The sequence below is a fragment of the Ailuropoda melanoleuca genome, chromosome 2 (genome assembly GCF_002007445.2).
Source record: "Ailuropoda melanoleuca isolate Jingjing chromosome 2, ASM200744v2, whole genome shotgun sequence".
NCBI lineage: Eukaryota > Metazoa > Chordata > Mammalia > Carnivora > Ursidae > Ailuropoda > Ailuropoda melanoleuca.
Genome location: NC_048219.1, coordinates 56890014 through 56903914, shown reverse-complemented (window position 1 = coordinate 56903914; position 13901 = coordinate 56890014). Strand labels below are relative to the sequence as shown.

Here is a 13901-nt window from a genome sequence, read left to right as displayed (position 1 = left end):
CAGAGGAGCCTGACGTGGGGCTCGATCCCATAACGCCCTGCGCCGAAGGCAGGGGCTTAACCGCTGTGCCACCCAGGCGTCCCAATTTTCATGCATTTTGGTCACCAATATAACTCACTGCCTAGAAGAGTTCCTGGCATATAGCAGGTAACACACTAAGTGTTTACTGAATGACTGAATGAACCCTTATCCTGGCATTCAGAGACTTCCATACTTTGCCCTCAATCTCTCTTCCATTGCACAAACTTCTAATACAAACTGATGAATCTATTTTTTTTCTCTCTGAATGTAATTAAGATATCCTCCTTTTGCCCATTGTTTTGAATCTCCTGTTCTCCATTTCTAAGGACATTATCTTTCTCTGCTCCACCTATGTAAATCCTCTTCACTTTCCAAGGCCCAGCCAAGTCCCAAGGTCCCTGTCTTGATCAGTTTGATCTCTGTGAATCTCCACCATCCTAAAAGTCTATAGCATTTAAACCTTACATTGTTTATTCTTTACTAGGTAAATGTCTCTGTTCCCACAAACAAATGTACTCTATCTGAGGCTATGTGTATCCTTTGGAATTTCCTGCATGTTAAAAGCTCTATTCACTATAATGAGCAACAATTCTCTTCTTATAGTCAAAGAACCTGAGATGCATTTTAATAATAATTCAATTTCATATAGCATTCAAATATTCATACTCAATATTATGAATAGAAAAAATGTTTTTATTTATTTTTATTTTTTAATAATACTTTTTATTATGTTATGTTAGTCACCATACAGTACATCCTTAGTTTTTGATGTAGTGTTCCATGATTCATTATTTGCGTATAACACCCAGTGGGAAAAAAAATGTTTTTAATCCTTAATGATTTGATGGGAAAATGGAGAGAGAGATTAGGTGAGTTACTGCTTAATTCTTTTTTTTTAAAATATTTTATTTATTTATTCGACAGAGATAGAGACAGCCGGCAAGAGAGGGAACACAAGCAGGGGGAGTGGGAGAGGAAGAAGCAGGCTCATAGCAGAGGAGCCTGATGTGGGGCTCGATCCCATAACGCTGGGATCATGCTCTGAGCCGAAGGCAGACGCTTAACTGCTGTGCCACCCAGGCACCCCTGCTTAATTCTTATCTATTCTTTCCAGCAAACCAAATTACCTGTCTTTCTTTAGTTGACTAGTAATCCAAAAATAGAAAAACTATAGTTTAAGGCTATTTAAGAATGATTATCTTCCCTCAGCCCTGGATTTCTAGAAGGATTCCAGAGAGCTGTGGCTATTTGTTACAAAAATCAAGAGGTGGGAGGGATTTTACAGTGGTTAGATCTGGCAGGTAGCACCTTGGCTAAGTGATCAAAGATAACATTGTTAGTAATAAGATATATCAACGTTATATATACCCAATATGATACCCATAGAAAGAGACAACATCACTTAGTAGTATTTATGTTGAAAATACATAACCTAAAACTAATCATGAGAATACATCACACAAATCCAAATTGAGAGAGTTTCTACCAAATGACTAACCAGTGCTCTTTCAAAAGCGTCTAAGTCATGAAAGACAAAAGAAGACAGGAACTTCCACAGATGGGAGGAAACTAAGGAGATCTAACAGTTGAATCTCTCTGTTAATTAATTAACTAAACGCAGTATAAGATCCTGAATTAAATACTAGTCCAGACAAATGACATTTTGGAAAACTGACAAAATTTGAGTAAGAGCTATTAAATAGTTAATGGTATTGTATCAGTGTTAATTTCCTGGTATTTATTGTTGTATTGCTCTTATGTAAGATACCAGTATTAGAGAAAGTCAACGAAGGGTATATAGGAACTCTCTTTTATGTAAATCTAAATTTATTTCAAAATAACAAGTTGAAGAATTGAGGGAAAGTAAGATGAATTAAATTCTATACTCCCGGAGGAAAAAAAATCGCCAAAATTTTTTGGAAATAATTCCTAAAATTCCAAAGTTTTCTTGAATCATTTCAATTCATCAATATGGTTGCTTTAACTTTTATAATGTGCATGTAATGTGGGATGCTTTCCAGCATGTGGAGAGATCATTAGCTGTGGATGGCACCCAGAATAGGCAGGAAAATTTGTTGGAGAAATGATACTCAATAGTATGCAGCAGTCACTGGTTAAACAGACAAGCTAAGTAGTATTTTAGGTGCTGGAGATACAATGAGCAAGATAACAGATCCCTGGCCTACTGGAGTTTCCAGTCTTATTAATAAAAAGATAAAATCAGATGGTTAGCTTTTTTTTACCTCCCAAAACTTGGAAGGTGGACTTGTCAGGCTGTGAAAAGGCTGTGCGGGCGTGGAGGCGTATGTCAAACAAGAAATTTGTTACAAAAATCGGAGAAGATATTCAAATTGGAAAGACCACAGTCTGTTAGCATGTTCTGGATGCATAAATGCAGATCATTAATCCATGTTTACAAGCTAGAGAAGGGCAGAAAGCAGAAAAGTGGGTTACAGGAGAGAAAAACCAGCAGAAAAGTAGTACGGGGGCAGACTGAAAGGCAAGAGTGAAGGGAAGGAAAGGTAGAAACGAGAACCGTCACAGTCCGTTTATAATACGACTTAGGCCACAAGCATCACTGCAAAAAATGCAAGGAGGTCTAGATGAAGGGCTCCGCTGAGTAGGATTTCAGAGGGCGTGCGTGAAGAGGACAGAGAAAAAGATTGGGGATGAGAAACATGCAAGAGGAAAACATCGTATTGGGGACTGCCGAAAAAGGGACGAAGGAAGGATACTAGTCACCTACGAGCTTCGGGGACCAGGAGGAGGGTGGCATGGGAAGAGAGAGCGTCCGGGCATTCCCGGGGCGGCTGCGAGCGCTCCCCAGGCGCTGCGGGCCCGGGGACTTGCGGACAGGGGCGCGGAAGCCCCGCGCGGGCTGGGGGTGGGTTGCGGGGCAGAGGGGGAGGTGTGCGCTGTGTTGGGTGATGTCATTGCAAGTCAGTGAGCGGTGAAATTTAACACCGGCCGGATTTGCTGGGCTCCTCTTCTTCCAGGGGAAGCAGCCGGCGGCAGTCAACGCTGAGCGCCTGCAGTTGCCACCGGCCCCCTCGCACCGACTAGATTTCCGAAGTGGGTGTGTGTGCTTGTCTGACAAATGTTCCGGCGCGGGTTGCTTCCAAGGACTTCCCCCCCCCCCACACACACCCCCTTCATCTCCTTCCCTCCCCCAGCCCTTCTCTCCTCCCAGGCCCAAAGCAGAGGACTCCACTGGAGTCACAGAGTCGCCTTTGAACCGCAAGTGAACTCGAGGGCTGCACTCGCGGCGGAGTTCCAGCTGCTGCCGGCGCCCCGCCGCCTGCCAGTGAGGTCTTGCTCCTCGCCCGCCCTCCCAGGGGAGCGCTCCCCCCGGTCTCGTCCGTTGCCGAGCTAGGGAGCTAAGCCTAGCTGATTGATCTACCCCTTGGGTGCTATTTCTTTCCCTTTCCTAGTTCCCTCCTCCCTTTTTGTTGTTGTTGCGGTTTGGGAGCATCGTTTTCATGTGATTTTTTCCCCCTTTTTCATGGCCAGTACCTGCACCCTTAGCAGTTCGGAGTTGCCTTCTGTTTTCCGTTAGCGCTTCGCTGCAGGGACAAATGCATACAAATGCATTTAGGAGCCTACAGGACAAGGCGTGGAAAGGTCTCCCACACGGCAAAAACGTAAGTAGCCCACTCGCCCGGATGCTAGGGTTAGACCCATCCCTCTCCCCAACTTCCCGACCCTCTGAGCCGGCTGGAGATCCGTGCTCCCGCTCCTTCGCACTGTTTGAAGTTGGGAGCCGGCGAGCAGCCGTGGCATCCTCCTCTTGTCTCCTCAATTTGTAAAATACCGTGTTTGAAAGGAAGCCTCCAGCCAGTGGATCTCTCAGAAAGTTTATGCTAAAGAGGTCCTGCGGCTGGGGAGGGAAAGCTCGCTGGCCCTCGTCCCGGTGCCGGCGGCCGCGGTCCCCTCGACTCCCGAGCTCAGCTCGGACGCTGGCTGGAGCTCCAGCTCCCGCCGCCCTCGCGCCCTCCTTCCCTTCTCCTTTCTAAGGGCCCTGGCTGAGGTTCTGCTTCCCGTGGTGCTTCTTCGGGCGTCCAGCCTGGGGACTGCTGGGCGCCGGCAGTCCTCTGGGCTCTGTGCGGGCGGCCTGGACCGCGGGGACACAGACTTGGGGTGGGGTTGCTGGACTGGAGGAGAGGGTACCCTCAAAACCTCGAGCATCAGGGTGTGGCTAGACTCAGAGGCAATCGCCTCTTGTCGTTAGGAGGCCAACACACGTGCTGCCCATCTGGGGCCGAGGCTGCGTCCTGCCTCACTGGCCTGTCACTGGGGAAGGGGCTGGACGCGGGGGCGGGGCTGCGCCTCCCGCAGAGTGTTCGCGCAGGCCCGGACTGGCACCCCACCTCCTCTTTGGGCGCTGTACCTGCTCCTGCTCACTCCCTCACTGGGAAAAGAGCGTGGAGGGGGATGCACGCCTTGGCTGGCTGCCCTGCTCCCCCTGGAAGACGTCAGTGGGTTATGCAAGTTTGCTTCTGGCCCCTGAGACGGGAGGGACCAAAGCGGCTCCGGTCATTCTTTGCCCCGAAGCTGCCCCTTGGGAGAGTAGGTGAGTGGAGGGGAGGGCAGGCGGAGGGAGGCGGGGCGCGGAGAGAGACCGCCTTATGGCAGTGTTTGTGTGCACATGTGCTTCTCAGCCGCATGCAGCCGACCGTGGTTGGGGCTCGCGCGCTCTCTGCTCTGACCCCTGGGCGCCTGGGCAGCTGCGCTTCCCGGCTGAGGAGGACGCACCTCCCCACGCGCCCGAAGCCGGACCAATCAGTGCGCAGGAAAGGTCACAATCCAGTGCTTGGGGCCAGGTGCCGGCGACCCGGGAGCCCCGGGTCCCGGAAGAGCTCGGGCAATGCCGGTTAACTTCCCCAGGGCGACTCACGCGGGTCGCGCCGGCTTCCCAGGCACGTTTCCCGCCACATTTCTCAATAAAACCCCTCCTCGTGGACCCGGTGTGAAAGCCGGGCTCCGGGCACAGCCGATCCTGCGGGACCGCGCGCATCTTCCTGTTGACCCGGGTCGGTGGAATGACCTTCGGGCCCCCACGGGTCCAGCCCCCCGGAGAGGCTGGGTGAGGCGGTCCACCGCCTGGCCCGCCCGCAACCTCCGCGTTCATCCCTGTGCGCTTCTTGCCTTCCCCGCCAGCTCCCACCCCGAGGGCTTTCCCTTGGCCATTGAGCAAGGCCTGCGTCGTTGGCCAACCATCCGCGGGGACGGTAGTTGTGACCACCTCTCGGATTAAAGCAGATCTTCTGCTCCTGGCCTCTGCCTTGTCTGGTTTACTATTCCCTTCCAGACTCTCCCAGAAAAGGCCCTGCATAAATTTTTGGGCAGTTTGGGGTTTGTAAATTGGGTCCAGATGATTGGGGGGAGGGAGGCAGAGAAACCAAACAGAATGGATTACATCAAGGAACTGAGGAAAAATTAGACTATGTGGAATGAGAAAAGAACCCTTGCTGAGAGAATTGGGGTTGATAGCAGATCCTGGGTGAAGCAGATCCTGGGTGAAGGTACTGGTCTAGAAGGTCTCTCCGCCAGGGACCTTGCAGTCTCCTTTGACATTCAGTTTGTTCCATACAGTTATCAGCGGGGCTGGGCTGCAGAGAATTAAGGGTAATTCAAGGTTATATCAGATTACACCCCCTTATACCTCCAACCATACCCGTGCCAAGTAGGGGAAAGGTGGTTACTAACTGATCTGAGAAAACTGTTTCTCAAAAAAATCCAATTTCCTTAAAGAATTAAGCGCTCGTCAATCAAAAAAAAAAAACAAAAAACAAAAAAACAAAAAAAGCAAAAACAGGGGCGCCTGGGTGGCACAGCGGTTAAGCGTCTGCCTTCGGCTCAGGGCGTGATTCCGGCGTTATGGGATCGAGCCCCACATCACGCTCCTCCGCAATGAGCCTGCCTCTTCTCCCACTCCCCCTGCTTGTGCTCCCTCTCTCGCTGGCTGTCTCTATCTCTGTCGAATAAATAAATAAAATCTTAAAAAAAAAGAAAAAGCAAAAACAAAAACTAAAACCGGGCGCCTGGGTGGCTCATTGGGTTAAGCCTCCGCCTTCCGCTCAGGTCATGATCTCAGGGTCCTGAGATCCAGCCCACATTGGGCTCCCTGCTCTCAGGGAGTCTGCTTCTCTCTCTGCCTTTGCCTCTGCTCCCCCAACCCCACTCCCCGCTTTCTTGTGCTCTTTCTCTGTCAAATAAATAAATAAATAAAAATATAAACTTAAAAAAAAAATACCCTGCTACCAACCCTGTAGGGAGGGGACTTAGCAGAAACAGCTGATTAGTTGATGATAATGTCAGTCCACTGAATTAAACCTTAGAATTTCTAATGAAATCCTTGAGGTTTTAATTTTCCACCATCCTTTTGTGGTGACGCTTTTGTAAGAACAGGAGCAGCTTTTTAAAATCACAATTCTGATTACTCACCCAAAAACATTTGCAATTTTAAAACTGGATCCTTAAAGACATTTTATTTCATGGGGCTGCTTTTAAGTGAGTTACCTAATGTGAATTTGTGGAAGTAATAAAAAGAAATTAAAACCAAAACTCAGTGTTAGATACAACGATTTAACAGTATCAGAAAGTCCCCCAGGCAGGTTATTATTGTAATTAAAGAGTTTCTATAACCAAGGTGTGTGTGTGTGGGGGGGGGTAGGTTTGGATATAAACATCTATTTCCTAGTGGGCATGAAACTTTTTAAAAATTGCTTAGTTATCTTTGCTTTCAAGTAGATGTTTAAAATAATGTCTCAAGGAGAGGGATTATAATTTATGGAAAGTAGTTTTGAGTGTTGCATAGACATTCTGCTTGGTAATCTGTGAAGTGGCAGGAGAAAAAATAAATTTTATTATGGAAATTAAAATAGCTGTGCTAGTTTCCTTGCCATGCTTTGCAATTATGAGTTATTTTAGAATTTGTAACTCTGAGAAGTGAGGTAAAGATCATTTCATTTTCATTCTCATAAAAGGCTAACATTATTCTGGCATTCATTCACTCAATCGTTCACTCAATCATTCATTCATTTGTTCAACAAATGTTTTCTGAGCTCCAACTACGTGCCCAGCATGGCTCTAAGCAGAAGGGATACAATGGTAGAGCGAGACAGAAACACAACTGCTGCCCTAATGTGCCCAGGTTAGTATAGGAGACAGAAAATGAACAACCAGGTATAGCAAAATGAGGTAAAGGTACAGACAGGAGGACACCTAGAAGTCCTGGGTAAGTGGGGTAGATACAGAACAGTAATCCTGGAAAGAAAGACTGACCAAAGGAAATGAAATCCTCACTGAGACCTAACTGGAAAAGGCAAGGAACTTTCCAGACAGAACAGTAAAAGGCTGAGAGGTGAGATAGCACAGTTGATTTGAGGGCCTGAAAGAAGTGAAGTTGATTTTAGAGCACGCTTTCTAGAGGAGGAGTGACTGGAGCTGGATCTGTAGACAAGAGACCAGATTCTGAAAAGTCTTTAAACTGGGTTACTTTCTTAGCGAAATAAATGGAGGTTAGGATGACCTGACTTCTTGATCTTGGGATCAGTGTGCATGTAGAAGATGCTAGAGAAGTTGTATGTTTATTGAAACTCAAGACCACCTGATAGTCTTGCTAACCGAAGATTGACTGATTCATGTAAAAAACTGGAGTTAACACTAGTGTGTGCCAGGAACTTTGCTAGGCTAGGCAGCAATCATTTTAACAATCTCTGGGGGTATTACAAGGATGGACTAGGTGAGGTATTTTCCCTACTACTGACTGGACTCTAGGTGTTTTGATCGCTTGAAGTCCTTAAGCGTTTATCTCCCTTGTACTTCATGAATTGCCTGTTTGCTTGAAATTTAACCAAAATTCTAGTATGCCTCACACTGTATTAGTTGTACAAGTACCTACTGAGCTGAATTGACAGTCTCAGAAATTCATTGTATATAAGTTAGTGATAACACTTTACTCCCTGAATCATCCGACTTTATCCCCACTGCTGGCTTGAGAACTGACCTTCAGTTATTTGGGCAACAAAGGATGGAAATGTTACTATTTCTGGTTCTTTGCAGCTAGTAAAGAGCAAAATCTGTAAAGTCATGACTTAAAGGAATTTTTGGCTTGGAAATGTAGTGTAATGGTAGTTGTTGAAATTATCGATATCTATCACATGTATCACTTTCAGATAATTTTGCATTTTCCAGTTGGTTTAAATTAAAATCATCATCTCATTCAAAAAATTTTCCCTATTTATAAGATTTCACAGGTCCTTACATTTATAACTTGAATCTATGTCAGAAAGCGCTTTGGTAGTCTGCAGACACAATATGTCAGAGTCTCCTGGGTGCCCTAAACAAAAAGATGCCTGGGATTCTCCTAAAGTAACTTAAAGCCATCAGAGAAAGAGAAAGTTAAATAGCTGTAAGAATTATTTAGGGAAGATGCCTGGGATGGATATTTGTTCCTTAAATATTCTGAGTATGGTCTTTGGATATCTATTTCCTGTCTGATCTCCTCCAGGCCTTTACCTCTCACATGTCTGGTTATGTTTTGATTGTGGCTTCTGCAATACTGAAAATGTGGCTAGCAGACCAGACACAGAGAACAATTTCATATTTTGCTAGAGATCCTCAGATATTAATATCATGGGTTATATTTTCTGAACTTTTATTGACTGTTACCATATTCTTGACTTCTTTCAGATCTGGCCTGATTTTGTGAAATGTCTGAGTATATGTACTTCTGTTACTTTCTGTCAGTGACGTAGAGTCCAGACGTACAGAAAAGTGACCCAAAGCAGACATGCTTCGAATATTTGAAAAGTAGTCATATTTAATATACCAACTAGACTTTTTGTTAAAGTAAATATGTGAACAAATGAGCAAACTTAGTAGTGTATTTTAAGTTCCGTAATTAAAAGAGTATTGGCCAGAACTTCAGGAAGACCTTTCCAGATTGGTGGTTAAACATCATGTCATATATAGTGATTTATGGAACATCTTGCTGAATAATTTGATCTTTGTCCTCTAATACTAGTATACTAACAGGATCCTACCACAGACACAGATTTTAGGGTTTTCTATTTAGAAAGCAAAATATAAAATTTATATTATCTCATCACCTGTTAGTTGAGTCAGCCAAGACTCAGAACATCGAAATAAACCATCCAAGATCACACAGTAAATTAGAAATAGAACCAGGTTTAGTGTTTGCCATGTTGTTTTCTCTCCAACCTAATGCAGTTTTACTTTTAACTTATTCAACGACTCCAGCGTGTCTTAGCACTAAATGCATACATGGTACGAAAAGCATAAAGCACAGCTGATACCCTTGAGAATTCTATCATCTACTGCTAATGTGGAAATGTGACATTTTTTCTTCATTAGGTGAATGTATAGTAAATGTGATATCATGAGAGGGGGGTAAAACCAAAAATATAAACAAGCCCCGCCCAACTGGAAAATTTCCAGAAAGCTTGGATTCATTAGACATCCATTTCATACAATGATGGAGTTTGGCTCTTTGACTATGTCAATTAAGCTTGATGTCTTTTCTGAGTTCCCACTTCAGAGGTGAGAAAAACAGTTACAGTGAAAAAAAAAAGAAGAAGCAGCAGCCTTTCCACTTACCCTATCATATCAGATATGTTTAAACCTTCTTCTTTCTTTTCTTTCTCTCTTTGGACAGCCAAGTAAAAGTACTCTTATTTATTTTACTTTACTTTTCCCAAGTGTTAAAAGAATTAGGTCCATAGGGAAAAATTGAATTCCTCAGTCATTGGGAGATGTTATTGTTACTCCTTTCCATTTTAAAAATGTTTATTAAACAGTGGGTTAAGCATCTGCCTTAGGCTCCGGTCATGATCCCAGGGTCCTGGGATTGAGTCTTGCATTAGGCTCCTTGCTCAGGGGGGAGCCTGCTTCTCCCTGTGCCTGCTGCTCCACCTGCTTGTGTGTTCTTTCTCTCTCTCTGACAAAGAAATAAAATCTTTCTTTCTTTCTTTTTTTTTTAAAGGGACACCTGGGTAGATCAGTTAAAAATGTTTAAGTGTCAATTTCATGTAAGAAATAGATAAAAGGTGAAGGCCCATTGCTTGTTATTTACTTACTAATTAATCCTAAAATGTACAATATATATGGCATATAATAAAGTTACAATTAAAGCATTAAGAGTACAGAGAAGAGGGAAAGAGCCAGCCGTCTTTAGAGATGATGGAAACTTCATGGAGCAGATGTTATTCAAATTAGGCTTTGATGATACTTAAGATTCTGACAGGTGGAAACGAAGAGGGCCTTTAAGATACTTACAAGGTCTCTCCAGAGAATACAGTATAATGTGATATGGCTGTAGCTTCAGGGGAGGGGAGGTCAGGTGTAATGAAATCCATATTGCTTTTGATATGGATATCCATATGTTCTTCCTTGGGTGGCTGTTTGGGACATAATTAGAAAAAAGAGAAAAAATCTCTTTCAGTCATCAATCTCTACTTCTCTGTAGTAGTCTCTATCAGTCATTGGTTTTAATACACATAAGGTATGGCTCAACTGATTTGTCATAATCCCCTAAAATCACCTGGCTAAGGGATGATGTTTGATGTGTTCATATTTTCCTGCCTTACACCAGGAATGGACTTGTTAACATGTCTAGAAAGAACTTTATTTTTCATTTTTCTCCCCTAAGGTCATTGGGGAAGTCTATGAGTTGGCTGAATTGCTAAATGAATACTTCTGGTTGTTGTACTCTTCATTAGTTAGCTTCCTCTGAATAGGAGAGTACCTGTTGGATTATTTCTAAACTCTGAGTGAGCCAGATTACCTTGGGCAGATGAGACGTGATTCCTTTCACATTCCATTTTCTGCTAATCTGATGCAGTTTCCCTCTGTGATTATAAGCCTGAGCTATTTTTTAGTCTCACTGGTCTATATCCTCCCAGTTATTTTTCGAAAATACAAAGTTGAAAGGAAAAGAGCCTCTTTTTACTCAAACTCTAGATCGCTTTGGGATCCATCCTGGAGAACCTAGAGATATTTCAATCTCGCACAGATGGCCTCACCTTATTTGCACAGTAGAATCACCTGGGGAGTGTTTAAAAATCCCTGTACCACTGACAAATGAAATCAGACTCTCTGAGGGCACAGGTGCAGAGGGCAAGACTCAAGTATTCGTTTGAAAACTCCCCAGGTGATTCCACTGTGCAGTGAAGGTAAAGACCAGATTCCAAACAGGCAGGCTTTCATCACTGTTAAGTATCATCTATTCCTGAGCAGTGGTCCTCACCATGTGAAGCCCAGATTCACAGCATCAACATTGCCTGGGAATTTGTTACAAATGCGAATTCTTGAACCTCACCCCAGACTTGTTGAGTCAGAAACTCTCAGGGTGGAGCCCAGCGAATCTTTAACAAGCCCTCCGGGTGACTCTGCTGCACAGTAAAGTTTGAAACCACTGATCTAGAGCCGTAGAAAAGGATAAAAATGAAACAAAAAAAAACAACAACCCTCCCAAGGGTCAAATACTCTTAGGTCATATCATAAAATTAGATTATAATTTAAGCAAAAGAATATTTGTGTAGTAAATGTTCTAAATTGTTGTTTCTCAGAGTTTAATATATGCACAATCCATATTAGAATCACCTAGTTAAAGATGTATACAAACTGAGGATTCACTCCAGATTTATGAATCATATCTCTGAGGCAAGCCCAAAATCTGCATTTTTCACAAGCATCTCAGGTGGTTCTTTTAGTGAACTAACATCTGAGAACTATTGTGTTTTTTTTTAATGTTTTTTTATTTTATTATGTTAGTCACCATACAGTACATCCCTGGTTTTTGATGTAAAGTTCGATGATTCATTAGTTGCGTATAACACCCAGTGCACCATGCAATACGTGCCCTCCTTACTACCCATCACCAGCCTATCCCATTCCCCCAATTGTTTTAAATGGATGACACCACAAATAGGAATCTTTTATATGCTTCATTAAAATACATGGTTCAGCTATTCGCCTATACCAGTTGAAATTTCTGTAATCGTTCGATTGATTAGAATATAGAATTGATGACAGTTTTAAGTATTCTATCAAAACTTTGTCTTATAAAAGTTGTGCTCTATACTGAGTATGACCATAGAGTATGCATTTTTCACTTACTAAAATATGGTTAAGGCCATTTTAATATAAAAGATAGTTCCATTATACTAAGGAGAAAAGTATAATTATATATTGTTGGCTCACTTTGTAAAGATTATTTCTGTTATATTAACATGCTCCTCATACTAGTTGAAAAGATAAAAAACATATCATTGGTAATAAATAGAAAATGTACCAATTACTATTAGTACACCAGGAACTTAATAAAAGTTATTTTTCAGGGGGCTTTGTAATCACTCCTTACAGAACTATATTTTACAGAAATGTCATTCAGGAAGTCCTTGGGTTAGAATAAAAAAAAAAAAAAGCAATTCCTGGGTTAGAATAAAAAAAAAAAGCAGTTAGGTGATCAACTATTGTTTTCAGCAAGCGTTCCATTACCTTTGAAATTTCTCTATGGTTTTCACTTGGGAGGTAGATATAGCCAATTTTGAAGACTACTCAATAAAATCTATGAAAAGTTTGGTTGTACTAAAAAAAAATCACAAAATATTTGTACTCAGCTAATCAATATGAATGAACATTTTGATATGCAGTGATTGAGTATTGTGCTCACAAGTATTGCTAATCAAAATGTTCGATGTTGACATCTACAGGCCATTGCTATTCAGAACTCAAATATCATGAATCTGGTACAAGTGATATTCAAATGGCTTTGATATGATAAATGGCTTTTACATATAAACATTCATTTAAACAAATCACTGGTTCCACAATTTATAGTCACTATGGTTAAGTGACTATAAGTTCTGTTACTTTGTGTAAACTTATATTACTTTGTATAAAATTACATGTATCGTAGTTTGATGTAATATATAGTCATAATAGTAATAATATCGTTTATACTAGTTCACAGCTGTTGAGTGCTTCCTATGTGCCAGGTACTATATTGTGTGCCTTACATGAAATTTTTCAGTTAATCTTTGAAAAAGTTTATGAGATAAATTTAACAGATGAAAAAACACTGGGGTGATAAAAAGTGTGCCCCAAGTCGTATAATAACTGGCAAAGCTGGAACTTAAACCATGATGAGTACTAAAATACTGTGTTAATTAAAGTGATAGCTTATTTCTTGGGGCACCTGGGTGGCTCAGTTGGTTAAGCGTCTGCCTTCAGCTCAGGTCATGAACCCAGAGTCCCAGGATCCAGCCCCGCATTGAGCTCCCTGCTAGGCGGGAAGTCTGCTTCTCCTTGTGTCCTTCACCCCTGCTCCTGCTCTCTCTCACTCTCTCTCTCTCAAATAAATAAATAAATTTTTTAAAAAAATGATAGATTATTTCTTAATCTTGTACTAGAGTTCATTTTGGGTTTTATATGATTCATACGTTGTAAATATCCACTAAAATCCCCCCCCCTTTTTTTTTTTAGGAAATTGCTTCTTCATTTTATTGTGCTATGTGTGGCAGGGGGTGCTGTTCATGCACAAGAACAAGGTAAGAAAGTTACCTTGTTACTTATTTGCTTATATAAAAATTCTGCTTCCAAACAGCAGAAGTATATGACTTTAAAATCATCAGAACCTTAAATTCAACACGAAACAATAAAAAATTCTATCCAGTACAATGAGAATGTAAGGGTGAAGAAACCAATTTTGGGGGGAAATATGACCTTTAAGAAATTACTTACATTTTTAAGCAAACTCTCTATAAAAGGGGAGTTTTGTATAGTGAAAAGGCTTTGCTTGTAACTTCATTTGAAGTGGGAGTTCTTGGGGGTGGCAAACTGTGACTGAATTACCT

The 13901-nt window shown here is 42.4% G+C and overlaps 1 protein-coding gene across 2 annotated transcripts in view; it reads left to right on the top strand.

Moving 5' to 3' along the window:
• The first annotated feature begins 3000 nt into the window (after positions 1–3000).
• The window catches only part of COL24A1 (collagen type XXIV alpha 1 chain), a 380233-nt gene continuing 369332 nt past the window's right edge, over positions 3001–13901 (top strand). Inside the window, exons 1-3 of one of the 2 annotated variants that reach the window (XM_034653815.1) lie at positions 3001–3097; positions 3532–3662; positions 13531–13595. In XM_034653815.1, coding sequence (XP_034509706.1) covers positions 3607–3662; positions 13531–13595 — 121 coding nt within the window. In that variant the 5' untranslated portion in view covers positions 3001–3097; positions 3532–3606. Of the gene's footprint in view, positions 3098–3194; positions 3663–13530; positions 13596–13901 lie in introns of both variants that reach the window. The other variant, XM_034653814.1, reaches the window with a different exon arrangement.